A 27,829-nucleotide genomic window follows, 5' to 3' on the forward strand; every position below is an offset into this window, starting at 1 on the left:
ACTTCTAAGAGAGAAGTTTATAGCAATACAATCCTACCTCAAGAAACAAGAAACATCTCAAATAAACAACCTAACCTTGCACCTAAAGCAATTAGAGAAAGAAGAACAAAAAACCCCACAAAGTTAGCAGAAGGAAAGAAATCATAAAGATCAGATCAGAAATAAATGAAAAAGAAATGAAGGAAACGATAGCAAAGATCAATAAAACTAAAAGCTGGTTCTTTGAGAAGATAAACAAAATTGATTAACCATTAGCCAGACTCATCAAGAAAAAAAGGGAGAAGACTCAAATCAATAGAATTAGAAATGAAAAAGGGGAAGTAACAACTGACACTGCAGAAATACAAGGATCATGAGCGATTACTACAAGCAGCTATATGCCAATAAAATGGACAACCTGGAAGAAATGGACAAATTCTTAGAAAATCACAACCTTCAGAGATTAAACCAGGAAGAAATAGAAAATATAAACAGACCAATCACAAGCACTGAAATGGAAACTGTGATTAAAAATCTTCCAACAAACAAACGCCCAGGACCAGATGGCTTCACAGGCGAATTCTATCAAATATTTAGAGAAGAGCTAACACCTATCCTTCTCAACTTCTTCCAAAATATAGCAGAGGGAGGAACACTCCCAAACTCATTCTACGAGGCCACCATCACACTGATACCAAAACCAAAGATGTTACAAAAAAAGAAAACTACACGCCAATATCACTGATGAACACAGATGCAAAAATCCTCAACAAAATACTAGCAAGCAGAATCCATCAGCACATTAAAAGGATCATACATCATGATCAAGTGGGGTTTATCCCAGGAATGCAAGAATTCTTCAGGATACACAAATCAATCAATGTGATATACCATATTAACAAATTGAAGGAGAAAACCATATGATCATCTCATTAGATGCAGAAAAAGCTTTCGACAAAATTCAACACCCATTTATGATAAAAACTCTCCAGAAAGCAGGCATAGAGGGGACTTACTTCAACATTATAAAGGCCATATATGACAAACTCACAGGCAACATTGTTTTCAATGGTGAAAAACTGAAACCATTTCCACTAAGATCAGGAACAAGACAAGGTTGCCCACACTCACCACTATTATTCAAAAGAGTTTTGGAAGTTTTAGCCACCGCTATCAGAGATGAAAAAGAAATAAAAGGAATCCAAATCAGAAAAGAAAAAGTAAAACTGTCACTGTTTGCAGATGACATGATATTATATAGAGAGAATCCTAAAGATGCTACCAGAAAACTACTAGAGCTAATCAATGAATTTGGTAAAGTAGCTGGATACAAAATTAATGCACAGAAATCTCTTGCCTTCCTATACACAAATGATGAAAAATCTGAAATTAAGGAAACACTCCCATTTACCATTGCAACAAAAAGAATAAAATACCCAGGAATAAACCTACCTAAGGAGACAAAAGACCTGTATGCAGAAAACTATAAAACACTGATGAAAGAAATTAAAGATGATACAGACAGATGGAGAGATATACCATGTTCTTGGATTGGAAGAATCAACATTGTGAAAATGACTATACTACCCAAAGCAATCTACAGATTCAGTGCAATCCCTATCAAACTACCAATGGCATTTTTCACAGAACTAGAACAAAAAATTTCACAATATGTATGGAAACACAAAAGACCCTGACTAGCCAAAGCAATCTTGTGAAAGAAAAACGGAGCTGGAGGAATAAGGCTCCTGCACTTCAGACCATACTACAAAGCTACAGCAATCAAGACAGTATGGTACTGGCACAAAAACAGAAATATAGATCAATGGAACAGGATAGAAAGCCCAGAGATAAACCCATGCACCTAAGGTCAACTGATCTATGACAAAGGAGGCAAGGATATACGGTGGAGAAAAGACAGTCTCTTCAATAAGTGGTGCTGGGAAAACTGGACAGCTACATGTAAAAGAATGAAATTAGAACACTCCCTAACACCATACACAAAAATAAACTCAAAATGGATTAAAGACCTAAATGTTAGGCCAGGCACAATAAAACTCTTAGAGGAAAACATAGGCCAAACACTCTATGACATAAATCACAGCAAGATCCTTTTTGACCCACCTCCTAGAGAAATGGAAATAAAAACAAAAATATACAAATGGGACCTAATGAAACTTAAAAGCTTTTGCACAGCAACGGAAACCATAACAAGATGAAAAGACAACCCTCAGAATGGGAGAAAATATTTGCAAATGAATCAACGGTCAAGGTATTAATCTCCAAAATATGCAAGCAGCTCATGCAGCTCACTATCAAAAAAAAAAACAAAAACAAAAAACAACCCAATCCAAAAATGAGCAGAAGACCTAAATAGACATTTCTCCAAAGAAGAGATACAGATTGCTAACAAACACATGAAAGGATGTTCAACATCACTAATCGTTAGAGAAATGCAAATCAAAACTACAATGAGATATCATCTCACACGGGTCAGAGTGGCCATCATCAAAAAATCTACAAACAATATATTCTGGAGAGGGTGTGGAGAAAAGAGAACCCTCTTGCACTGTTGGTGGGAATGTAAATTGATACAGCCACTATGGAGAACAGTATGGAGGTTCCTTAAGAAACTAAAATAGAACTACCATATGACCCAGCAATCCCACTACTGGGCATATACCCTGAGAAAACCATAATTCAAAAAGTTACATGTACCACAATGTTCATTGCAGCTCTATTTACAATAGCCAGGACATGGAAGCAACCTAAGTGTCCACCGACAGATGAATGGATAAAGAAGATGTGGCACAGATATACAATGGAATATTACTCAGCCATAAAAAGAAACGAAATTGAGTTATTTGTAGTGAGGTGGATGGACCTAGAGTCTGTCATACAGAGTGAAGTAAGTCAGAAAGAGAAAAACAAAGACAATATATATGTATATGCTAACACATATATATGGAATCTAAAAAAAAAAAAAGGTTCTGAAGTACCTAGGGGCAGGACAGGAATAAAGATGCAGACTTTGATAATGGACTTGAGGACACAGGGAGGGGCAAGGGTAAGCTGAGATGAAATGAGAGAGTGGCATTGACATATATACACTACCAAATGTAAAATAGATAGCTAGTGGGAAGCAGCCGCATAGCACAGGGAGATCAGCTTGGTGCTTTGTGACCACCTAGAGGGGTGGGATAGGGAGGGTGGGAGGGAAGCTCAAGAGGGAGAGGATATGGGGATATATGTATACGCACAGCTGATTCACTTTGTTATACAGCAGCAACTAACACAGCAATGTAAAGCAATAATACTCCAATAGTGATGTTTAAAAAAAAAGAATGATAACAAAGGATGTGAGGAAATACAACCGGTAGATATGAGCCTCCCTCAGGAAGATGCTGGGTCTGCCATCTTCCATGCACCTGGGACTAGCTTAGCCTGGAATGAATCAGCTTATGTCTCTATTCAATGGAGCAATTTCTTCTTTCCTGCATCGTGGCATAGAAAGAGACAAATGAGCTAGATAGTCAGGATTCCAAACTGCAGCCCATATTTTTAAGGCCTGTCTTTTCACACCAACATTCCTGATTTTTTTTAAGGACTATTAAAGCTAGAAGGGAATTTAGAGATGAGTGACTGAAATCCTTTCGGATTCCAAAAGAGAAAGTAGAGCCCCAAAGAAAGGGAGTGACTAGCCCAAGCTAATCAAATTCAACCCAGATTTCCTGGCTGCTAGTTCTCTCCTGTGCTTTGAACTATATGACATTTCTGCCAGCCAGCCTTTCCCAGACTGTGTCAAGGACAGAGCAAGCAACCCAAGTCCTGAAGAGTTCCCTGCTCTGCCCAGTATGCCACAGCAAGTTTTTGGCTCTGCCTGAGCCTGTGACATTTAACCACAGACCTTTCTTGGAACCCCTGGAAAAAAGACAACCACCTGACTGCTTCATGATTTAAATAGCCAAATAATGCCAAATTGAATTTCTGATGACACAGTGAGTGGTAACTTAGGACTACAAGCCAAGAAAACATTTCTCCACTGATAGCCGATTAAAGGAATTAAGGCAAAGTTTAAATTTGGAAGCTGGAGGAGTAATTTGTTAATCTTGAACTTTTTTTTTTATTATTAAATTTTTATTTATTTATTTATTTATGTATGGCTGTGTTGGGTCTTCGTTTCTGTGCGAGGGCTTTCTCTAGTTGCGGCAAGCGGGGGCCACTCTTCATCGCGGTGCACGGGCCTCTCACTATCACGGCCTCTCCTGTTGCGGAGCACAGGCTCCAGACGCGCAGGCTCAGTAGTTGTGGCTCACGGGCCCAGTTGCTCCGTGGCATGTGGGATCTTCCCAGACCAGGGCTCGAACCCGTGTCCCCTGCATTGGCAGGCAGATTCTTAACCACTGCGCCACCAGGTAAGCCCCTCCATATAAATTTTTATTTACTTATTTATTTATTTATGGCTGTGTTGGGTCTTTGTTTCTACACGAGGGCTTTCTCTAGGTGCGGCAAGTGGGGGCCACTCTTCATCGCGGTGCGCGGGCTTCTCACTATCGCGGCCTCTCTTGTTGCGGAGCACAGGTTCCAGACGCGCAGGCTCAGTAATTGTGGCTCACGGGCCTAGTTGCTCCGCGGCATGTGGGATCTTCCCAGACCAGGGCTCGAACCCGTGTCCCCTGCATTGGCAGGCAGATTCTCAACCACTGTGCCACCAGGGAAGCCCCCGAGCTTGAACTTTTTCTTCAGCTTGGCTTAGGCTTTCTAGATGATAAATAAAAGGTTTAATAATGTCAGTTCTGTTCAGTTAGTTTACCCCAAAGCAAAGACCTTTTTCATCTGTGCTGTTCCTGAAGTTTTTATTTATTTTCTTGGTATGTATCTGATATATGTACTTCTAACTGGCTTCCCTTGTAAAAGCATGACTTTCCCATTATTTAAGATTTAATGATGGTAATAATCTTTTGAATTTATAGATCAGCCAGATTGCAGAGCACCTCAGGTGTATATTCTTTTTTTAATTAATTAATTAATTAATTAATTAATTAATTAAGGCCATGCTGTGCTGCATGCAGGATCTTAGTTCCCTGACCAAAGATCAAGCCCTTGCCCCCCGCATTGGAAGCACAGTGTCTTAACCATGGGACCACCAGGGAAGTCCCCTCAGGTGTATATTCTTATTTGTCCTGTACATATACTTGTGAAGCAAGGAGAGTTTGGAATTTGTACCTTTCTACCAAATATGTGGAAACCAAAGGGTGAAGTCGGTTAGGTAGGAAGTCAAGGACCCAAGGCTAGAACCTGGATCGTTTTTGTCTCTGAACACAGTGTTTTTCTCAACTAGTGGGTCAGGTCTCTTATCAAGCGATCCAGTGGAGAGCAAGTGAAAATTGCTGCTAGAGGGATCAAAGTAGGTTAGAAGTTAGGGAGCCAAACAACAAAGCAAACAATCAAAGAAAAAAATCCATCAGATACTAAGGAACCATATCAAAAATTTAGCTTGATGTGTGGAGACTCCAGGAGACTTACAAATAAAGTCCAAAGGTCAAAGTTCAAGGTTATGGAAAGGAAAGCCTTAAAATAAAGCCAGGAAATAGAGTGCAAGGATTGTGATTCTCTGCCTCTCACAGCCCTGATGAAAGAACTCTGCACATTGTGAGAGTTGGAGTTATTGTTGCCTCATGCTGGAGACCCTGAACAGAGGGTTAGTAAAACTGTGTCCATATGACTAAACCCATTCAAAATAGTTGTATTGTTTCTACCATGAGAAGAAGGGCTAGCACATAGAAATGGACTTAGAAAATCTAGAAATTTGGAATTACCTACAAAAATAAAGTAGCTGAACACAAGAGGCTGGCATTAGCTTGGGGTGGAAGGATGACGGCAGGAGAGGGAGAGTAGCTGTGTCCAATTTGTGTTATTTGGGGATCAGCCATGGCATTCTGGGCTCAGTTCTGATGGGGAGTAGAGGGGAATATAAGGACTTTATTAAACTTTCCTAAGGTGGGGTTACATCAGAAATGCCCTCCCCACCTCCCACCAAATGTTAATTAATGTTCTTTGAGACCTTTCCAAAACTGGGAGGACTGGCAATCTTCCTGGGGCTCCTGGAGTCCAGAGGCCAATTTCTCTGTAGTACATACCTCTCTCTGACTCCAGGAAGCTGGCTTCTGCTGCTTCCCAGATTGTATGAGGTTAATGTGTCTTGAACAATTCAGTAGAAATACAACACGGGGGCCCCACTGTTAATATCAGCAGTGGGAACATGGCTGGGAACTATAGTGACAGGGGTAGAGAAGGGGCTTCCCAGTTACAACAGTTCCCAGCTTGGCAATGAAAGCCCTGAGCCCTGGTGGGTCCCAGGTGTAATTGGTTTGGCATCTCCTGTACTCTTAGTTTTTATTTCTTGACATAAGAAGTGATCTGATGAACCTCACAGACAGAAGGGTAAGCAAAATAAGCCAGATACAATAAAGTACATGTTTATGATTCTACTTATATGGCATTCAAGTTTAAGCAAAACTAATCTATGATGATAGAAATCAGAACAATGGTTGCCTCTGGGGGTGGGGATTGACTGGGTGTGGGACATCAAGATCTGAGTGGTGATTATAGGGGTGTATACATTTGTCAAACTCATGGAGCTGTACACTTAAGACTAATAATGCATCTTAGTGTATGTAAGTTAACTCTCAATAAAAAAAGAGAACATTTAAAAAGCAATGATCTCTTCATGGACAGCCAGCTCGTCTACCAAGAGTATTTGCCTTTGCTTCCCCAGTGACATGATCGGCTGCCAGGCAATAGTGTATATTGGTTCAGGCTTTGGGGTGAACAGATCTAGGGTGAAATCCAGCTTTGACACTTATAGGCAGTATGACTTGAGCCTCTAGTTTCTCATCTGTAAAATGAGGATCATAATAATAGTACCTATCTCTTAGGTTTGTCTATCATGAGGCTTAAATGAGATACTGTATACCACTTACTGGTGTTTCATCAGCCTTAGTTAGACATTCTTGCTGTAGTGACCAGACGCATAGTAGTTCTCCACTTTAATTAAAAGAAAAAAAAGAAAAAGAAAACATACTAAGGCCCTATTTCCAGAACTTCTGATTGCATTGGTCTGGGGTGGGCCCCCAGATTCAGTATTTTTAAAAAGCTACTCAGTTGATTCTTAAGTGTAGCTGTTACTGAACTCAAATTCATGTGCACAATGCACAGTGAGGCCAAACAAACTGACATTGGGGTTTTGAGCAGAGAAAATTTATTGCAGGGCTAAGCAAGGAGAACAGGTGGCTCATGCTCAAAAAACCCAAACTCCTCAATGGCTTTTGGGGAGAAGTTTTTAATAGGCAAAATTTGAGGTGAGGACTGCAGGGTATGTGACTTTCTTCTGATTGGTTGGTGGTGAGGTAACAGGGCGGTGCTCCAGGAATCTCGTGCTCAGCCTGAAGTTACCATCCTCCACCTGGGTAGGGGCCTTAGTTCCTGCACAAGAGCTCAAAGATATTGTCATGTGTATCCCTTGGGGAGGAGCCAGGGTGCTGCACTATAGTTTCTTGATTGTTCCTCTTTAGTTTCTGCATCCCCTCCCTTCCCTGATTAGCAACTATTTAAATATGCCCTTTGGTATTCATGAAGGTCTAGGAGGCTGAAGGCTTTTTCCTGCAAACAAGAAACAGGGGACACGGAAAGGCTTCTGTACCTTGGAGAGCCCCACAGGGTCCTGCTTGGTTTCATGGACAGAGCTGACAACCACTGGCCTAGATTCATTCACAACTCCAATTAAACACCACCACTTCCTCCATGAAGAAGTTCTTGGCAACTCCTGCGCTAGATGTTTTCTCTCTTCTCTGAATTTTTTTCAAAACTGAGTTATAACTGGTATGTGGTAAAGTGCAAAACTCTCAAGTTTGGGGGTCTATGAATGTTCACATATGTGTGCACCCATGTAACAGCACCCAGATCAAGCAACAAGCATTGCCTATGCTCTGGAAGACTTCCTTCACCTTCCCTGTCAGTGGCCCCCAAGAGGAACTGCTGTAGGAGAGGAAAAATAATGTTCCCTCTCCCCTTCTAGGTTCCTGTCTGAGACTCCCTTGCAATAAGACATCAACAGGAGAAAAACAAACAGACGTTTAATAACATGTATACCTCCTGTATATGTTTCTGGACTGAACTTTGGGTCTGCTCACCCACTGCAAAGCCAATTTACTGACACCAGGTTGTGGTGAAGGAAAGTCCAGCTTTTATTGCAGGTGACAAGCAAGGAGTATGGGCGGCTCATGCTCAAAAGACCTGAACTCCCCTAAGGCTTTCAGGGAAGGGATTTTAAGGGAAGGGTTGCCTCAAAGGCAACATTTGAGGGGAGGGCTGCAGGGTGCATGACTTTCTTCTGATTGGTTGGTGATGAGATAACAGGGTGATGTTTCTGGAATCTTAATCATCAACCTTCTGGTTCCAACCAGTCTGGGGTCTATGTGCTTGTGTTCAGTAAGTAGTCACCATCCTCCACCTGGGTGGGTGGGTGTGTGTGTGTCTTAGTTCCTGCAGAAAACTCAAAGATATATGTCAGATTGTTGTGTATATCTCTTGAGGAGGAACTAGGACTCTGTTTTATCACTGAACTATTGTCATTACTTTTCTTGTTTACCTGCTTTTTCTTTGTTTCTGCATTCCCTCACTGAAACCGAGCAGGACCCTTTGAGGCCCTCCTGGGTACAAATCCTTTCTGTGTCTCCCATTTCTTATTTGTTGGAAAAAGGCTTCAGCCTCTAGAACTTCCCTGAGTACCAAAGGGCAGGTTCAAACAGTTGTTAATCAGAGAAGTAAGGGAATGTATAAACAAAGGAGGAGCAATTAAGGAACAATAGTGCAGGGTCCTGGTTCCTCCTCAAGGAATATACATAACAATATCTTTGCATTTCTTTGAGTTCTTCTGCAGGAACTAAGGTCCCCCGCCCGCCCAGGTGGAGGATGGTAACTTCACGCTGAGCACAAGATTTCTGGAGCACCACCCTGTTACCTCACCACCAACCAATCAGAAGAAAGCCACACACCCTGCAGCCCTCACCCCAAATTTTGCCTATAAAAACTTCTCCCCAAGAATCTTCAGGGAGTTTGAGTTATTTTGAGCACGAGCCACCTGTTCTCCTTGCTTGGCCTTGCAATAAACCTTTCTCTGCTCCAAACTCTGACATTTCTGTTTGTTTGGCCTCACTGTGTGCTGGGCACATGAACTTGTTAGTAACTGCTTGAGTATGCTCTTTGGAACTCAGGGAAGGCCTAGGAGACTAAAGCCCTTTTCTACAAACAAGAAATGGGGACACGGAGGGACTTTTGTACTGGGGAGGGCCCCGCAGGGTCCTGCTCAATTTCAGTCCCCCCATTTCTTTGATACTCCTCAATCCTGAGGGGAACAGGAGCAGGACAGGAAAGGGAATAAAGTTTTGGATAGAAAGGATAATCATAAACTCAGCATGGAAACAGTTTTAGGGAGACTCGGTTTTGTATACGGTACATGGGAGAGACCCAGGAAAACTGAGTAACTCCCTGAAATGGCACAAGCCACCACCTTAACTACGATCTTATAAAGACAAATGATGTTGAGGGTGGAGGGAGCCAGCTATTCAAGGTGAGTGACCAGGAAAACCACAGTAAACAAGGGTAAAGTTGTTATGCAGATTTAAATTGTAGCCTCCTCTGCTGGTAAGAGCTTCTAGAGAGCTTCTAGAGTTTTCTTCTCTTCCTTGTACAGAGAGGGAGACACACTTAAAAATGGAGATTTCCCTTATAAATGTAAATATCTCTTAAAAAGGGTAAGTTCTCCTATGTCAGCTGTTTCTTAAAAATAATCAGCCTACAATAATCCTTATGCCAACTAGGCATATTCTGGGGTGACAGATTCTGTTCCCCTTAACTGCTGTGAGTTTTGCCTGGTGTTGAACTACTGAATATGAAATATGCAAGATTTGCTCTGGTGGCAGCAGCTCTTACCTGCTTGGTTTGTATTTATATCTCCCTCCTGTATTGTTATCCAGCCTTCCTTGTTTGTTTGTCATGTCTCCCTAGCTAGATCTTAAGCTCCTTGAAGGCAGAGATGGCCTACAAGTCTAGGATATTCCTATGCAATATGTAATTTTGTAATAGAGTCTCAGTAAATATTTGTGGAATGAACGCTAGTGTTGAATGAATGAGGGGGGAAAAAGAAGCAGTAAGCAGATAGTCAGATCAAGACAAAGGCTTCTCTCTTCATTTTCCCCCATACACACAGTTTATTTTTACTGATAACATTTTGTATAATATGGGGATTGTGCATTGTTTTTTGCTTGTGGGCGATCATGCACGCATTTGACTTTCAGGTTAGATTGTGCGTAGAAGGACAGGAGTGGATTCAAAGAATATGACGTGCAGGAGGAGAAAGGGTCAGATGGCCAAGTCAATGAGCAAGCTTGCTCTGGTCCATACTGTTGAACCCCAAATTCTAGCCCTCGCTCTGCTACGAACTTGTGTGATCTTAGGCAAGTCACTACACCTTTCTGAGCTGCTCATCCGTGGTATGACAGAGGTAATAATTTGACTCTTTGCATTCCATAGGAGGTCAGCTGAGTTTATAGCTGGGAAGGTACTTTGGACAAAAGAATTTAGGGTACTGTCTCAACAGGCAGAAAGGTGGCTAGGATCACCAAGCCAGTTAGATCAGGTTTCTGCCTTAAGGTTCAAACATGACTTGGATGAAAGGCAGCAAGGCTGAGTTCCTAGAATCATAGAATCTTAGAGCCGACAGGCATCTTAGAAACCATTCCAGTCCACCCCACTCATTTACCTGAGTACACGGAGTCACGGAGAGATGACTTTCCCCAAGGTCCCAGTTCCCTTTTCACTGCGCTTCAAGGTTCTACTTAAAAAACCAAGTTCAGGGCTTCCCTGGTGGCACAGTGGTTGAGAGTCTGCCTGCCAATGCAGGGGACACGGGTTCGAGCCCTGGTCTGGGAAGATCCCACATGCCGCGGAGCAACTAGGCCTGTGAGCCACAACTGCTGAGCCTGTGTGTCTGGAGCCTGTGCTCCGCAACAAGAGAGGCCGCGACGGTGAGAGGCCCGTGCACCGCGATGAAGAGTGGCCCCACTCGCCGCAGCTAGAGAGGGCCCTTGCACGGAAGAGAAGACTGAACACAGCCAAGAATAAAAATAAATAAATAAATAAACAAATTTTTAAAAAATCACATTCTAAAGTATTAAAAAAAAAAAGAAACCAAGTTCATGTGCCCTTGTTACGGTTTGGAGACAAGAAGCCAATAGCCTGTTGTCCCAGCAAGGAAATGATCAGGACATTTGTCTGGAGCTTATGAGTTTCCAAAATCTGACCCACCACTTCAGCTCAGTCATTGTTTGCCTTTTACCTATGGGGACAACACTCCCCCAGTGTCTGTGCGTAGTGCCTACTATGTTTGCCACCCTGCTAGGTGCTGAGGGGGGTTTAGAAAAGATGAGGACCCATCCCTGCTGTCAAAGATCTGAGTGTGGGAGACAGAACTAACAATGAGAGAACAATGGAAGGCAGTATGTGATTCAGAATAAAATGAGTAGTGCAGGCAATAACTGCTGCTGAAGTTCAGAGGAGGGAGAGAGCTCTGGGAGCTGGAGGTGGGGGGTAGGGGGAGTGCAGTTTCACGTGGGCTTTGAAGGCTGGGTAGGATTGTTTATGCAGATGTAGGGGAGGGCACTGAATGTGAGTGTGTCTGCACCCATGCAGGCCTGCCAGCGCAGATGCAGAACTGGATGAGGATAACTAACGGATAGCATTTATCGAGCACTTTTTATGCACCAGATACTACATAATGTGCTGCATAATTCAACTCATTTGAAATGTGCATAATCCTAGGAATTAGATAATAGATCACTGATAACCCTTCGGTTGAGAGGTGGAAACTGAGGCACAGAGAGGTAAATTGCCCAAGGTGACATAGCAAGTAAATGGTATAATTAGAATTAGAATCCTGGTTGTCAAAACACTTGGCTATTCTACACTTGGCAAGAGAGGAATTTGTGCCTCAGGTGAGGAAGCTGGCCTGGCTACAGTCACTAAAGACAGTCATCTTGCAAACACAGGACCCTCTAGGCCAAATTCCCAAGGAAGTTCTGCATGGATTAATGAAGCCTTTTGCTGAGTGCTATAACCTCATTCTTACTTCCTTGAAGATAGGAACTTGAGGTCTCAGGCTGCAGTCATTGCCAGGAGCTCCACAGCTTTATCCTTAATGTTATGGTGCAGAGGATTTAACAAAACACCTACGGAGAGTGAATGAGTGAGCCGCTGAATCAATCCTTGTTTGTTGTTCTTTATTAATTAGCACTTGAAGAGCATCAGGCCTATGGTTGATGCTGCACAAAGCTTGGAATTAGACAAGGTTACCTGGCTCTGAGGTTACTTGGGGAAAACCAGACTTGGAAAGGATGGGAGGACAATGGCCTGATGATACAGTAGACTGTATTTTATGTTTTGAGTCTGGCTTGCAGCCAACACCAGAAAGTGTTTCCCAGGCGAGGTGCTTAACTGTGTTTTTCTGGATATTCTCTTTTTGAGTTTTCAATAAATATTCAACCAACACGAGGTAGATTCTTAAAAGGTCTTTTTCCCGTTTCCTTGCCCAAAGGAAAGCAAACCACAGTCTATGGGTAGGAAGCAGCAGGGAAGAGGGGGTCCTGTTTCAATCAGCAGCCCTTATCCAGTTCTGGGGCCCCTGCACACCCACACTGTCCTGGCAGGCCTTTCAGTGGCAGGACTCTCGGCCAAGCGCAGGTTGGGAAACAGCTGCTCCCTCACAGAGAGGGAGGAGGGAAAGAGGTCAGGGGAAGCTTCTTCTCCTCCAGCTAGAGTACGATTGAGCTCGAAGGCCTGGCAGGAGAAAGGGGAGACACAGGGCCTGGAGAGGGAGTGACAGCGGTGGGCTGTGTGGCCGGAGGTTAGAAGGAGAAACGCTGGAGCGGAGCAGGAGGGGGAAGGGCCGGGCAAAGTAGGAAAAGAAGCCTCATCCTAGTATTGGAGAGTAGGGCTGTGGCTAGAAAGGTGGGAGAAGACGCCTTCCTGGCCCCGCCCGAGTCTGCTATTTCAGGGCGGACTGGAGGAGAGGCGAACAGTAGAAGGTCACACCCAGCAGACCCCCCCAAAACCAAGCTTGACCAGCTGCTCATCACTAGACAGGCTAGTCCATTCCCCCAAGAACTTAGCGAAGGCCGGCTAAGCGCCTACTAGGTGCCCGGTGTACAAAGAAATGCCCTGGAGAACCGGGTCGCAGGAGGTGGAGTGGGTCCAAACGGCTTCGCGAAGGAGGCGAATTCCGTAGACGGTGGTGCAAGAAGGTGGCCGTGCACGCGTGCAGGCTCGGCGAGTGCCGAACGCGAGGCAGGCCGGGGAGGAGAGGAAGGAGGCGGGGATTGAGCCCGGGGGAGGGAGGGGGAGGGAGAGGCGCAAAGAGGGAGGGTGGGAGGTGTGAAGGGTGGGAGCGGCAGGGGGAACGAGGGAGGCCGGAGAGGGGAGGAGGCGAGGCGGGGTGGCCGCAGCCCGAGGGTGGTGGGGGGGCCGAGGGGCCGAGCCGGACGGGAGGGGGAGGAGAGAGGGAGGGGAAGAAGGAGGAAGCAAGCGCGGCGGCTGTAGGGGGAGGAAGACAGGGAGGAGGAGCCGTGCGCGGCGGCCGCGGCAGCCGCCGGGGGAGCCGAGTGCCGGGGCGCGGGGAGCGCGGGGATCCAAGCGGGCGCCCAGCCGGGGCCGCAGGCCGACTGCCGGTGAGTGGAGCCCCGAAGGGCGCGGCTATCAGTTCCTGGGGCCGGGAGGGAGGCGCGGGAAGATGAGGCGCCGGGATGGAGGGAGGGGGCCGGCCGGAGCCCAGCCCCCGGCTGGCCCGGCCTCCCGCCCGCCTTCCCTCCCTCTCTCCCTCCCTCCCTCCCGGCTTCCTCCCGCCGCTGCCCGCGCGAGGGGGGCAGGTCCCGGGCGGGCCGCGGGCTGGGGGAGGTGCTGCCCGGAGGGCGGGCGTCTGAGCCGGGGGGTGGAGCTGTGGGCTCGGGGGTGTACCCGGGGGCGGGAGGCTGGACAGGGACGGCTCTAAATTGGCTCGGAGGGGCCAGTCGGGGGCGAAGTTGCTCGCTGGGGGCAGAGACGGCCACGCGGTTGCAGGAGTAAGCGATCCCCCTGTGGCGAGTGCGTGAGACGAGGAGTCCGGCGTCCCCGCCAGCCCCGTCGCCCTCCCCGCCTGCCCGGCCCCGCCAGCTCCCCTCCTGGCCTCCGCGTGTCCCCTCGCCGTCGCCCCCGGTTCGCTCCCGCCGCGCTGCCGGGTCCCCTCGGCCCTCTCCCTGACCCTCCCGGCCTCCGACTTCCCCTGACCCCTGCTTGCTTCGCCACTGCCCCTGTTCTCCTTTTCTTCCCTCGCTAGTTACCCCTCCCCGCCTCGTAAATTCCCGATGCAATTGCCTCTTTGAGACCTTTTTTTTTTTTCCTCTCCTTCCTTTTAGATTGGCCAACGGCTCGTTTCCACCCTGCCTCGTTGGTGGCCACTGGAGAAGCGCGGGGGGCTCCCCAGACAGCCGTGGGGACAAGTTAGAGCCAGCACTTTGCCCCGGGCCTCGCGTGTAGCTTCCCGTCCCCTGCTCTAGGTGCCCTGGTGTCCGGAGGGGGGTGCGGGTGCGGGGGTGTGCCCTCCGTACATGTCCCACCACCCGGGCCACCCTCTGGGCTTGTGTTCCATCTCGCTCTTGCTTCCTGCACGGTGGTCGAGGGGAACCACTTTGCATCATGTCCCGGTATAGCTACCAAAGTCTCCTGGACTGGCTCTATGGGGGCGTGGACCCCAGCTTTGCAGGCAATGGGGGCCCCGACTGTGCTGCCTTCCTCTCTTGGCAGCAGCGGCTGCTGGAAAGTGTGGTGGTCCTGACCCTGGCCCTGTTGGAGATCCTGGTGGCCCTGCGGTACATCCTGAGGCAGACGAAGGAGGACGGTAGGGGTGGCCGTGGCTGCCAGCCAGAGCAGGTGACCCAGCGGCCAGAGGAAGGCAAAGAGAGCCTGAGCAAGAATCTGCTCTTAGTAGCCCTGTGCCTGACCTTCGGGGTGGAGGTGGGCTTTAAGTTCGCCACCAAGACCGTCATCTACCTGCTCAACCCCTGTCACCTGGTCACCATGATGCATGTGAGTCTGTTGACTTCCCCCCACCCCACCCCGGGCAGCCTCAGCCATCAGAGTCATTTGTGTGCTCAGGACACTTGGCAGGGTAGAGCACCACCTCATCCCTGCGGGAAGTGGGACCCTCACAACTGATTTTCCAACGAGGCGCTTTGTGTGTGGATTTCAGATTTGGCTCTCTTCTACCTCTGCACAATGCGTGACGGGCACTAGGAAAGACGAGCACTCAGGCCGCGGCCCCTCCCCTCCCAGGCCTGCCCTGGTCTTTCACAAGCAGGAAGTCCAGCCCCAGCCAGGTGCCCTTTCTGAATCACCAGTGGGGGACCATGGCCCAGTCCCCCCATTACTTCTGCCACAGTTAATTTCCCAGAGGCCTGGTGACCTTCTTTCCTGGAGGTGGTCACATAAGGTTACTGGTCTCCACTGTCGTACTTTGGGGAAATCCTTTTACGGGTTTCTCTTAATGACTCTTTCATTTGGGAGTTTACGCTCTTAGGGTGAGGTCTGCCTTTGAGTTCTGAGGTGTTTGTTGGAGCAACACCAAGCTCCTACTAACTGCACTCTGAAGCCGACCCCAGGCAGACTCATGAACTTTCCTCTGTCCATGGTGAGAGGGTATTTATTTCCTGCAAACCTCTCCATCTTACCGCTCTTATTCTCTCTCCTGAGGTCACGGTCCAGGGGTGCCCAGACAGCTGATTTCTTTACCTCCCATTAGTGGCGCTAAGAAAAACAAATGAGATTGAAAAGGAAAGTTGCCAGATACATAAAAATAATCTGGGTGAGGACCAAGAGCGAGACTGTCTTTCTGTGCTCAGCCTGTGTAGCGAGATGTTCTAAAACTATAAAATCATGGAGGAGGAGGAAGAGGAGAAAGGGGAAAAAAAAATCCTTTTTAGATTTCAGGCTGTGGAAAACCTGGTGTGTTTTATCCAGGGACAGTTTTGAAACCTGTCATTAGCATCTTTATTGCTTTTATATTTGTAGAAGGTTATTCTCAGGAGCCTTGTGATAACCCTGTGTGGGGCAGGAGGTCGAGATGCTTATCTCCATTTTAAAGGCCGGGTGGAGCCCAGGGATGGGAGGTCACTCGCCTGCAGCCAAAAGATGAATTAGCTTTCTGGGTTGGAAAGGTAATCCACCCTCTTTGGGGTTGAGGAATGGCAGGGCAGTCTCTGGGGAGAGGCCGATGCTTATCGGCATGGCGCCGCCTACTTGTGGCTGGCATGCTTGCTAGCTCTGTGTTCTAGGTACTCCTTTGATGGCAGGTTCCTGGCCTCAGTTTCCCAGCCTGTAAAATGTGAATGGCCACAAACCCCTTCCAGTCTTGCAGATGTGGCAAGGAGGTGTAGACAGCTTTGAAATAAAGCAGCTCTTATTGATGGGATGGCTATAAGCGTCCAGCAGGGTTGGAGTGGGTAGCATTTTCCAAAGAGGGCTTCTTGGGAAGTGATGCCATTCACAGGAAACCCAGGGCTCTCCCAGCTAGACCTTCTGTGTAAATTTGAGCCTGTCCTCTTTCTTTCTTTTTTTTGATGAATGGGCTTTTTGTTAATGAAAGGAAACAACGCATCTCAGCCGCTGCTATGTGAGGCTCTTGGGACAGGAGAGCTTTTTTTTGGATGGCAGGTGGTGAGGGTCAGAGGGTGCCTTTTCTACAAAGGGGTCTTTAGGCCTCTGACAACCACATACGTAGAAGGTCAACAAAGAACTAAATTCAGCCTGACTGGGGCTGCTGCTGGTGTGATTACATCAAACCTGGCAGCACCATGTTTTTTTTAAAATAAAGTTATTTATTTATTTATTTATTTATTTATTTATTTAGGGCGGTGTTGGGTCTTCGTTGCTGCGCGTGGGCTTTCCTCTAGTTGTGGCGAGCGGGGGCTACTCTTCGTTGTGGTGCGCGGGCTTCTCACTGCGGTGGCTTCTCTTGTTGTGGAGCACGGGCTCTAGGTGCGCGGGCTTCAGTAGTTGTGGCACGCGGGCTCAGTAGTTGTGGCTCGTGGGCTCTAGAGTGCAGGCTCAGTAGTTGTGGTGCACGGGCTTAGTTGCTCCACGGCATGTGGGATCTTCCCGGACCAGGTCTCGAACCCGTGTCCCCTGCATTGGCAGGCGAATTCTTAATCACTGTGCCACCAGGGAAGTCCAGCACCACGGTTTTTAGTGCAGAGGGTTTTAGAGGCTTTTAGAAGGCGCTGGAGACTTCGTTCTGGCATTAATTAGTTGTGTGACTTTGGGGAAAGTACTTTTCCTGGGTCTCAGTTCTCCCAGCTGCAAAACGAGGCAGAGTTGCATTCCTACCTCTTGACAGCCTATGTTCTGTGATTCTTTTCTCCATAAGCAGAGGCCGGGGACACCACAGAGAGCTATTCTAGAAATGCTTTTGGCCTCCTTTCCGATTTCAGGTGGCCTTGTTCATCTTCTCATCTTCGTTCATCTTTTGCTCCCTGTGTCTTCCCAGTAAAGTACACCTGACCAGGCCACCCTTAGGGACACACGTAGATGATGTTGGCTCTCGGGGCTGACAGCTGCAGAGAGATAGATGTTTGGGGAACTATGGACTGATTCCTGTTACTTGTGCTTTTGCTGTTGTCCTGTGATTAGCTTAAACTCCGAAGCTAGAGGGTGGGGACAAAGAACAGAGTCAGACTAAAGAATTCTTGAGCCAGAGCAGGATTGTCCTGCTTTGTCCTTTACTCCTAAGTCACTGCTTTGTGTCATTTAAATAGTAACTTCCGGCCTAGTGGGGGACTTAGCCTGTGATGAATCCAACATTCCATACCTTACCTGTGGCTCTTCCTGGGAAGCAGGGACGTATGGATTTTTAAAAGTTGATGTGAGTCCGTAAAAGAAATTTAACAACAGATGGTTGGAAACAATTTTCTGACTCGGTTACAGCAATGACTAATGATAGTAAGTATGGTTAGTAATACTTTACATTTATCTAGCTCTTAACTGTTTATAAGACACTTTCACATGCATTCTCTTCTTTAGGGTTACGCTAGATGAGCTTGAGCCTGGAGAGAGGTTGTTAAAATGTTTCCTGTGACTGTGTGTATTCCACGGGGGAGATGTTGAGTACAAAGAAATGCTTTGGCAAGTGAATTAGCTGAGTTAGGCCATATTATGGCAGTGAATTCTGTGGAGTTCAGAGGTCCCAATAAGGAAAGGGAGACATTAGCTGAAATGAAAGCGGGAGCTTAGCAGAGACATTTCTGATGTGTGTCTCTCAACAGGCCGACTCAATTATGGCTTTATAGAAAGGCCTTGTTCCTCAGAGCCAGTGTAAGTTTGTAACAAGGACAGTATTGCTTTAGGCCAGGAAATGGAAGAGTTGGAGGGAAAGTGGTTAGTCTCCTTATCTCCCATTTTTCAGTCTGTAAAATATTTATTTCCAAGGCCTCGTTACACAGACCCTCATCATAGCCATGCTGCCTTTGGGTGACCGCCAGCTTGAGAAGCATAAGGAAGGGCAGTTCTTGTATCTGAGTTCTGTTCTTGATTAATATTCCTGCTGTCTGGTTTCTTTTTGGCCTCATCTGATATCTCAAGGGCCCTGGAACTGGGGTCTGGCGGAGGTTTGTATGATTACAGCAGCACCTTCTCACATCTGAACTCAAGCCGGTGATGCTTGAGGGTTCTCAGGATCAGCAAGCGCCAGGATTAACGCACTGTTATTAAACCCCTTGCTGAATATCAGTGGTGTTTACCCATTACACCAGTAAGTATTTCTTCAAGTGTGGCTAGTCCCCTTGTGCATATTATTTTGGCAGGTATGGGTTACAGGGAATGAATTTACTGACTGATTATGCTGTTTACCAAAAAAATCACCCAGCAAGTTAGTAGCAGAGGTGGCTTTAGAACCGAGCTGCCACAGTGGGAATTGGGGCTTTAGCAGGAAGAGATTCTCATAGCTATTTAAGTCCGAAAATCTACAAGTTCTTAGCAGAAGAGTTAAAATGCCGGACAATTTGACTGATTGTGTCCATAAAGACTGGTGGCCTTTTATCTCCTTTGCATCCAGTTATATTGTCTCTGTCTTAGGAACTTAACGAAAAGATCAAATTTTGGATGTCTTGTCTAATTGTCCACTTCCGGTTGGTTCTGTATGTGTCTGTGTCAATATCTCCTGATTGGGCGCTGAACTGAGTGGGGCACACAGCATATGGTGTTTAACCCTCCGTGTCTCTGTGCATAAGGCAGGCTGGATCTCAGCTGGACATTTGCCAAATAATAATTGATGCTATTGACCCCAGAGCGCCAAGCCTCTGGTTTTTAGCCTGTAATACCTAGTGAGCCCCATCCTTTTTTTAGAGTTGCCATTGCTATTTTATTTTTCTGTCTTTACGATATATTAGAAGGCTGACTTCCACCAAATATGGCTAACCTGCTTTTGGCTCACTGTTTATTTTCCTACTTCTTCCCTCTTTGCTGAAAGCGTAGAATGGCACATATTCAAAATGGCCCTGAGCTTTTTGTGACACCTTTTGGAACTCACGGAATATACACGGGTGTATTCCATTTGCTCTGTGATGGATTTGTTTTAGAGAAAACCTGATAGATTTGAGAGCTAGGCTTTTTGTCCCCCGCCTCCTTGACTTCAGACCAACCACACCTCCTCATCCCCATCTGTTGTCTGGAGCGCTGATAACTGCTCCTGCTTGCAATTGACGTCGGTGGGGAATGGGTACAATGAGGGATCCAGCCATCTGCTGACAGGTTATCAGATGGACCGTGTCCTATGTCAACAGTCCAGGGGGACACAAGGGGATAATGTTTATATGGGCCTCAGCGGCGAGGCATGACATTCCTTTTTAGTTTGTTTTATTTTTCCCCCAAGGAAATTGCAGAGAATTTTTCCATCTTTCATAATTACAGTCTTTGGTGGGGGGTGCTGTCCATTATAAAGGGAAGTGGTGTGGATTGGTGGATTAAACAACCCACAGACAGCCCTGGGATTTAAAATTACGATGCTAGTTTTGCTCGTGGCTTGCTAGGGAACCTGAGCAAATTGTTTAACCTTTTCCTATCTCCATCTTCTTCGTGAAATGGGCCACATGGAAACAAAGCATTTTAATCCTCTGAGTAACTCTGTGGTCACTTAAACAGAGATTCCAGGTACAGCTGGTCAGAGCTGGACGATGACCAATAGATTTTTACCTCCGGCTCAGAAACTGACAAACCTCAACACCTTTTCACCTTTCTTGATAGCTATTAGAATCCATTCCTCTAATCATTTCTGTTGCTTTTCTCTGGATCCTTGCCCGTGCCTGCATACCCTTCTCATGCACAGCCTATAAAACTGGGTGCTGTGACCAGAGGTCCAGCCTACACCCAGCAGAGAGGAAAGCTTTCCTTCTCAGCCTTTTCTCACCATGCACTTGTTATTACAACCCAGCGTGGAGCTTGCTATTAAGTAACAGTATGTGGCTGGCTCCTACTCGGGGTGATCCACAGGATCCCTGGATTTTTGTCCCTTTGCCATAGATGTGTCTCCTTCATCGCTGTCTTCGTGGGGTCTGTCGTGAGTTCCTCCCCTCTGCAGATCCTCCTGAAGAGTCTCCTCTGTGAAACTTTCCAGTTGACCTTGACTCCACACTTATTCCACTCATTCCAGTAACAGCTTTTGTCCTCCTTTCCTGACCCTCTGAATATTCCTCAGACTATTTGGCTCTTTAACATATGCCTTTGTATACACGTAGGTAATTCAGTGAGTGTTCGACTGGGTTGCTTGTTTTTGCATGTTTGTTCATTCTCCACCATTAGCGTAAACACTTTTCTTTAAGGAAAGGAGTAGTGTCTTTTTTTTTTTTTCTTCCCTCTGTAACTCCCTGCAGAGCTTAATACAATACATGCACATTAATTTTTTAATGTGTGCCTGGATAATGCTGGCTGACTGACTGACTGTTTTCTTCCCCTTTTTCATTTTCCCTCTGGTGGTTCTGTCTGTGTTCCCTTGAGGTCTCCTGGGCACTGTTCCTATGTCTCCTGTACCCATTAAGAGAATCTCCTGTCTGTTTTTTGAAATAGCCAGAGGAGAGAGGTGGTTTTGCCTCCAGCTCACACATCTTTTGGTTCCATCACAAAGAGCTGGTTATTAGGAACTGCAGCCCATTCTCTGCCCCAAGTATCTGCTCCCTTTCATTGCTGTGAGGAAATTACACTGTTGGATCTTGGTCTGAAATCCCTTGGTTCGACATCTGGAAGTGTCTACTTTCTTCTTTTCCTTCCTTAATATCAGACACATTAAAAAAAACGTTATTAGTCTGGTGACTCACTTTCCATCTCTTTCTCTCCCCTTTTGTATTTCTCAGTAGGTAGCTCACTGTCATCATATGTCACTGAAACACCCTCTGCAAGAAGAGCCAGGCTTCTCAACTTCTGGTCTTTCATATCTTTTTTTTTACTTTATTTTTTTTTCAGCTTTGTGAGGTATAATTGACAAAATTGTAAGATATTTCAAGTGCACAACATGATGATTTGATGTACGTATACATTGTGAAAGGATTCCCCACCCCCCATGGAGATCCATGGTCTTTCATATCTTTTGTTAAATTGAGAGCATCTTCTGCCAGTCACTGGATGAGTGGACCTGAGGAGACTATGGGTGTGGAGTGCAGTGCTTCTCGAACTTTCTTTGTGAAAAATTCCCTTGGAAGCTTGTTCTAATGCAGATGCCTGGCTCTCTACTCAGGGAGTCTGAGTAGGTCTAGGGCCTATAGGGTGAGGATGGGAATCTGCATTTATTACAAGCTCCCGAGTGATTCTGATGCTGGTGAGCATTGGACCCCACTTGGAGAGACATTATCTAGCGGCTAAAGTATGAGGTGGGATGTTGGTTCAAATGCTCCTCCTGACTGGTGTGAATCTGGCGGCCTTTGGGCGGGCGTTTAGTCTTCTGGTATACCTCAGTATTTGTGTGGGTGTTAAATAATGTGGCTGAAATGAGAGGTTGAGGGCTCCGAGTTACTGTGAGGTGGATTTTAAGGTAGCTTTAGAGTTCCAGTGGCTTGTTGGGTCCCTAGGGGTTACGTCGGTGGAGGATTTCGGCCAGGCCTCCTTTGGCACCTTCCAGCCCTTCTACACTCCCTTCCCATCCTTCCAGTGTCTGAGATTTTTGGGAACTAACGAGAGGAAATACTGACACAGAGTTATTGCATGCTAATTTTCTATGTGCAGGGCTTTTGTTTTAAATGCTCATGGGAATGTATTCATTCATGTATCCATTCAGCAAACATTTATCCAGTGCCTGTTGTGTCAAACATTGTGCCAGGCACTGGAGATTCAAAGATAAATAAGAAACATTCTTTGCCTTCATGTTGCTCACAGTTGAGATGAGACAGGCAAGAAAAAAGATCAACTAATTTACAACATGACATGTACGGTAACAGATTTGAACAAAGCATAGAGGACAGAGGGTCTTTTTTTTTTTCCTAGTGCAATTAAGGAAAGCTTCCTAGAAGAGGTGACATTTGACTCACAAAGGAGGCATGTTAGCTCCTTGAGAGCAGGGGCCCTTGTTTGTCTTGTTTTCTATTCTAGCGCCTCGGACAGGGCCTGCCTCATAGTAGGTGCTCAGTAAACATGTGTGAATGAATGAGTAGGAAGGAAGGGGTGTTGCAGGAAGGAAGGGGTGTTGCAGGAAGGAAGGGGTGTTGCAGGAAGGAAGGGGATTCCAGGCATAGGAAACAATACATATAAAGGCCCAGAGTTGCTTCCTGTTTCACAGGAAAGCTTCTCAACTCTTACCTGGAGTCATTCGATTGTTATTATCAGGGGAAGATATTTTTTCATATTTCTCCCTTGGCAAACCAAGGAATGCTCTGTCATTTCTGGCCCGTTGATAAGACAGCTGCAGTTGCCTACGAATCCTTGATAGGGGGCTTGTGAGATAGAGAATTGTGTTCTCTGTGCTGTCCCAAGGAGGGCTCACACGGTCAAGGACAGACACACACAACACTGATGAGAGTGAGCTGACAGTAAATACAGGAAATGAAATAGCAGGCATCCCACCTGCGACCAGAAGATGATTTTTAGCGGCTCATGGGGTGCTCGCTGTACCCACGGATTCCACAGCAGAACTGATGAAATGTGATGCTATCCTACCTTTCTCTTTTCTATTCTCTTCCCTGTTTCCAAGTCTTTCCCCCCGACTCACTCCATCCAGGTTTGCCTCTTTCCAGAGTGCTCAAAGCTCCGAATCAACCCCTTGTATTGATACATTTCAAAATACCCGTTTCATCAGAGGAGGTCATATTGCCCAGGAAATCAGGAAGAAATCAGTTCCATTTAGGAGGTTCACACTGAAGTGCGAATGGCTCATAGACTCAACTGGGCTGGGGGAGGGCAGGAATTTTTAAAAGGGCCTCGTTACCCTTACTCTAAATGGTGGGGTGTGTCCCAGTGTTTTTGAGCAGGTGGCCTTTCCCGTGTTCCTTACCCAGTTTTTGGCCTCCCTCCTGCTCCACACCCCACCATCCCCCCGAGAACTGGGGTTATCAGTGTCTTGCTACCCTACTTGCTGGACCCCCAGGGTAAGTCTCCCTCCAGGGTGCTTGGATGCAGCAGATTTAAATCTGAAGGCCTGGGGAGGATTCCTCCTCTTCTGGGTATGGTCCTCTCTGTTTACTGAGCTCTTTCCCAGGGAAAGAGCTGCCAGCTAAATAGGGCATATGGCTTGCATGTCCGTCAGCGTATGGTGTGTCAAGGGACGCAGACCTGTTGCGAGCCCGAGATCCTGAAGGGGAGGGTTGGGGGGATCTCTCCGTTAGCTGTTCTTCCTTAACAGTAGCTGTTGGAGCAAATGCCAGAGGAGGAAGGGTAGGATGAGTCCGGTCCTGGGCCTGTGGCTCTGCGGAAAGGGAATAGACGGGAGGTTAGAGAGGACTGGCCTGTTGGGCAGGAACAGTTCAAGCCGTGTCCTGTGGGCAGGTGTTTAGGTGGGTAGAAGAGCGAGAAGCGGGATTATCTGGAGGAGAAAGGAGGCATGAGCCCATTCTAATTCCATCCGGGTGCCTCCAGTCTCCCTGTCTCTATCGCACATCAGTGGTGGTGTAAACTCAGGGTGTATTTTGCCTGTGAATAGAATCGCCTTTGCCAGTCGACCAGCTGTGTTTGCAGAAAGACTCTGTGCTCAGGCTGTTGCTAGCAAAGAGACATTTCATTCAGGTGCTGATTAAATAAGGCACAGAGCCAGGTTGCACATTAAGGCCCTTAACTACGGCTCTGGGAGCCCCTGGGTAAACACTTATTAGATGTTCTGGGCAGAGTATTAGCAGAGGCTGCTGGACATGAGGTGCTTTCTTCAGAAATCAAGTTAGGGGAAATTGGCTAGGAGAGAAAGGGTCTAGAAAGGGTCTTGCTTCTCTTTTCCTAGACTCGTCAGGTCCAAGCTGCTGGCACGTACATGGAAGGGCTAGACAGGTTTCCTCATTGGCATTTACTTGTGAAGCTCTCACTGGGACCCAGTAGGTTTGGATTGGGACACAGCAAGGATCCTGGCTAAGTTAAGTAGGGCACTAGAAATGCCTCCTTTTCTTAATGCAAACTCAGCTTAGTGGATTGAGCTTTTGGACCATATTTCCTGGGTATGTATTTGAGCTCCATCATCATGTGACCTTAGGCATGTTACTTAACTGCTGTCAACTTCAGTTTCACTCATCTGTAAAATGGGAGTAATAATAGGACCTACCTAATAGGGCTGTTGCGAGAATTAAATGAAATAATTTAAATCAAGCATTTAGCAGAAGTTCTGGCTCATTGTCAGCACTCAATAAATGTTAGCAGTTTTTCATAGTACAGTTGGCCATCTGTAACCATGGGTTCTACTTCTGCAGATTCAACCAACTACAGATTGAAAATATTTAGGAAAAAAAAATTCCAGAAAGTTTGAAAACACAAAACTTGAATTTGCTGTGCACTGGCGACTACGTTTCTTTTACATTGTATTTCCAACTATTTACATAGCATTTACATTGTATTAGGTATTATAAGTCATCTAGAGATGATTTAAAGTGTGTAGGAGCATGTGCGAGGTTACATGCAAATACTACACCATTTTATACAAGGGACTTGAGCATCCACAGATTTTGGTATCCGTGGTGGGTCCTGGAACCAATCCCCTGCGGATAGCAAGGGACTATTGTAGTAGTAGCAGTACAATATATTTCAAGGCACACTGGGTAAAAGCCGACTCTAGGGTGGTAAAGGCCTGGGTTCAAATCCTACCACTAACTGTGTAGCCCTGGGCAAGTTACTTAACCTCTCCAACCCCTAGTTTCCACATTTGTAAAATGGAATAATAATTATACCTAACCTGCAGAGCTGTTGTAAGAATTAAATGAGAAAAAATGAGACAATACTAATAAAGCACTTAAGATAGTAGACAGTCAATAAATTTTTTGCTGTGATGTGATGTGTGATGATGATCACGAGCTTCGTTATCCTTATTATGGCTGCTGCTGCTGTGAGCTTGGATGCCTGATGCTGGCATAAGATGATAGAGATTAGATACAGGAAGGCAGCTTTAAGAATCTCACCCCCCACCCAAAAAAAAAAATCTCACCCAAGAGAAGCTTCCCTGGCATCTTTGTTTCATGTGGTAGGCACCCACATAATCTCTGCAGGGCAGGGTGGCTCGACTGTTGGAGGCCTAAGGACAGTTTTGTGGGGAATTTGGAAGTTACTGTAAATCACCCAGCCCTTTCTGAAGCATTTGGAGGATGGCTGTCATTGGTAGGAAGCTTGGCTTTCCAGGGACCTCTGGGCTTAATTACTGCTGCTCTTCATCAATGGGCTGGCTCTCTGGTGCCAGCTATCTTGAGATTGGTAGCCTAGGAAACCAACGGGTACATGACAGAAGTAGGAAAGGAGTGGCTTGGGGGTGGGCAGAGACAGGTGCGTGGATTTACTTTTTCCTTTTTCATTAATTTCTTTTGACCGAGGGGAGTGCAACTTGCTCAAGAGCCGCCTGTTCCCAGGGTTAAGAAATTATTGGAGGACAAAGGGCTGCTCCCAGAGCTCCTAGGAGAAAGGCAGGTTAAAAGTAGACCAGTGCTTTGCCTGACATGTCAGCAAATGGACCAAAAAAAAAAAAAAAAAGACAATTCAGTATCTCCCGGATATGGGAAACCTCTCTCAGTTTTGAAGACCAGCTGCTCTTTCAGAACTGGGACCTCAGCCACGAGTCACTAAAGGGAGGCCCCCTTTAATTAAGTGTGGCCTTCCAGGGCCAAGGCCTGGGTCATGTGATTTCACAGCCTTGGGGTTGGAGTGCCCTACCCCACCCAGCAAGGCCATTGGAAGACCCCCAGGCATGTTCCCAAGCATTGTGTGTAAATAGGCAGTTCCTTAGGTTAAGGTCATGTTTTAATAATGTAATAATCCTGGTTCCCTGGTTGGAGCTGGCTTGGAGGGCCTTCCTAAAACAAAGAGCGACCCTGAGAAATTAGGGGAGACTGTACCAAAGGGTCTCCTGCGTATCACCACTTGTTCCTTGTCGCTTTGCATTTGTCAAGAGTTTCCTTTTTTACGTCCCAGGCACTTGAGCGTGTGCGCCTGTTGCTGCGCTTTATTCCCTGCGCCCTGCAGGAATGTTGCTCGGGGTCATGTGCATAAGTGCCTTATTATCTTCAGCACTTTTACACTTGGCCCCTTGGGCTGCCCCTGCTGCCGGCTGCTGCTTCACGTGGGCCTTTCTCCCCATTTCCCGGGCCCCCAGTCGCAGGAGGACTCTCAGGGCCCCCTGAGGAAAGGGCGCCCGGTTTTACCTTTAGATTTCCATTCCCCTCGCGGCCCCGCACTGGACTTTGCAGTTCAGCTGTCCTCAGCATAGCCCTGCAGGCTAGCACCAAGCCAAGGTCATGTTTTCCTGTTTGCTGGTGGGGTTTCTGGCCAGTGAGCAAAGAGAAACAGATTGACCCCCCCAGGCCTGTGGCTGTCCTCCCCACCGGGCGGGGCTGTCGGCGGGGAGGGGTGCTGTCTTGGCCCTGGGAAGTCAGGGGTGACCTTTAGGCCGAGGCTGCTTTCGCTTCCTGGGGAAGAATGCAAAGCCTGCCGGGTCACAAGGGTCTCCTGCCTGGCTGAGCGGTGTTTGGCCATACCTCACAGTCAGGGCTGTGTTTGCTCAGATGGACACACGTGGAAACCAGGCTGGGATCATCTTCCCAAGTTTCTTACTCCCCGCTTTGGGTCTGAACTGAAAAACAATTTGCAAAGTACATTGTGGTCCGCACCTGTTGTTTTTTTAATCCCCCTTTCCACGGCCAGTTTGCAGCAAACTGAGGATTAAGCCTGGCTCCTCCCACTTACATTTTCTCTTTAGTTTCCCTTGGGGTTGGGTTCTCACTTTCCGGTCAGAACTGTCCATCGACATTAAGGACAGTTGGTGCCGCTGCTTATTTAGGGTCCTCCCTCACCCAGACCTTTTAAACACCATAAACCTGCAATAGGGTCAGATGGACAAAAAGGAGTTAAATTTAAGAGAAAGAGCTCGTTATAATTTTTGGTTATCTCTGTACACTTTGAAAGTTAGGAGTAGTAGTGATAATAATACTTGTAACATTTTGAGCATGTATTATATGCTCCAGGCACTGTGCTTAAGTCTATTGCCTATATATTACCTAATTTGCAGCCTTCCACAAAAAGGTCATTTTTGTTTTATCTAATTCTTCTTTCTCTCGGT

General features: G+C 46.6%; 1 protein-coding gene across 4 annotated transcripts in view; it reads left to right on the plus strand.

Annotated features, from left to right (window-relative positions):
- The first annotated feature begins 13,682 nt into the window (after positions 1–13,682).
- TMEM164 (transmembrane protein 164) overlaps positions 13,683–27,829 on the plus strand; it is a 158,105-nt gene continuing 143,958 nt past the window's right edge. The window contains exons 1-2 of one of the 4 annotated variants that reach the window (XM_068533203.1): positions 13,691–13,760; positions 14,484–15,153. In XM_068533203.1, coding sequence (XP_068389304.1) covers positions 14,764–15,153 — 390 coding nt within the window. In that variant the 5' untranslated portion in view covers positions 13,691–13,760; positions 14,484–14,763. Of the gene's footprint in view, positions 13,761–14,074; positions 14,173–14,483; positions 15,154–27,829 lie in introns of those variants that run through there. The other 3 variants (XM_068533204.1, XM_068533205.1, XM_068533208.1) reach the window with 3 other exon arrangements.

The sequence above is a fragment of the Eschrichtius robustus genome, chromosome X, assembly GCF_028021215.1.
Source record: "Eschrichtius robustus isolate mEscRob2 chromosome X, mEscRob2.pri, whole genome shotgun sequence".
NCBI classification, from domain to species: Eukaryota; Metazoa; Chordata; class Mammalia; order Artiodactyla; family Eschrichtiidae; genus Eschrichtius; species Eschrichtius robustus.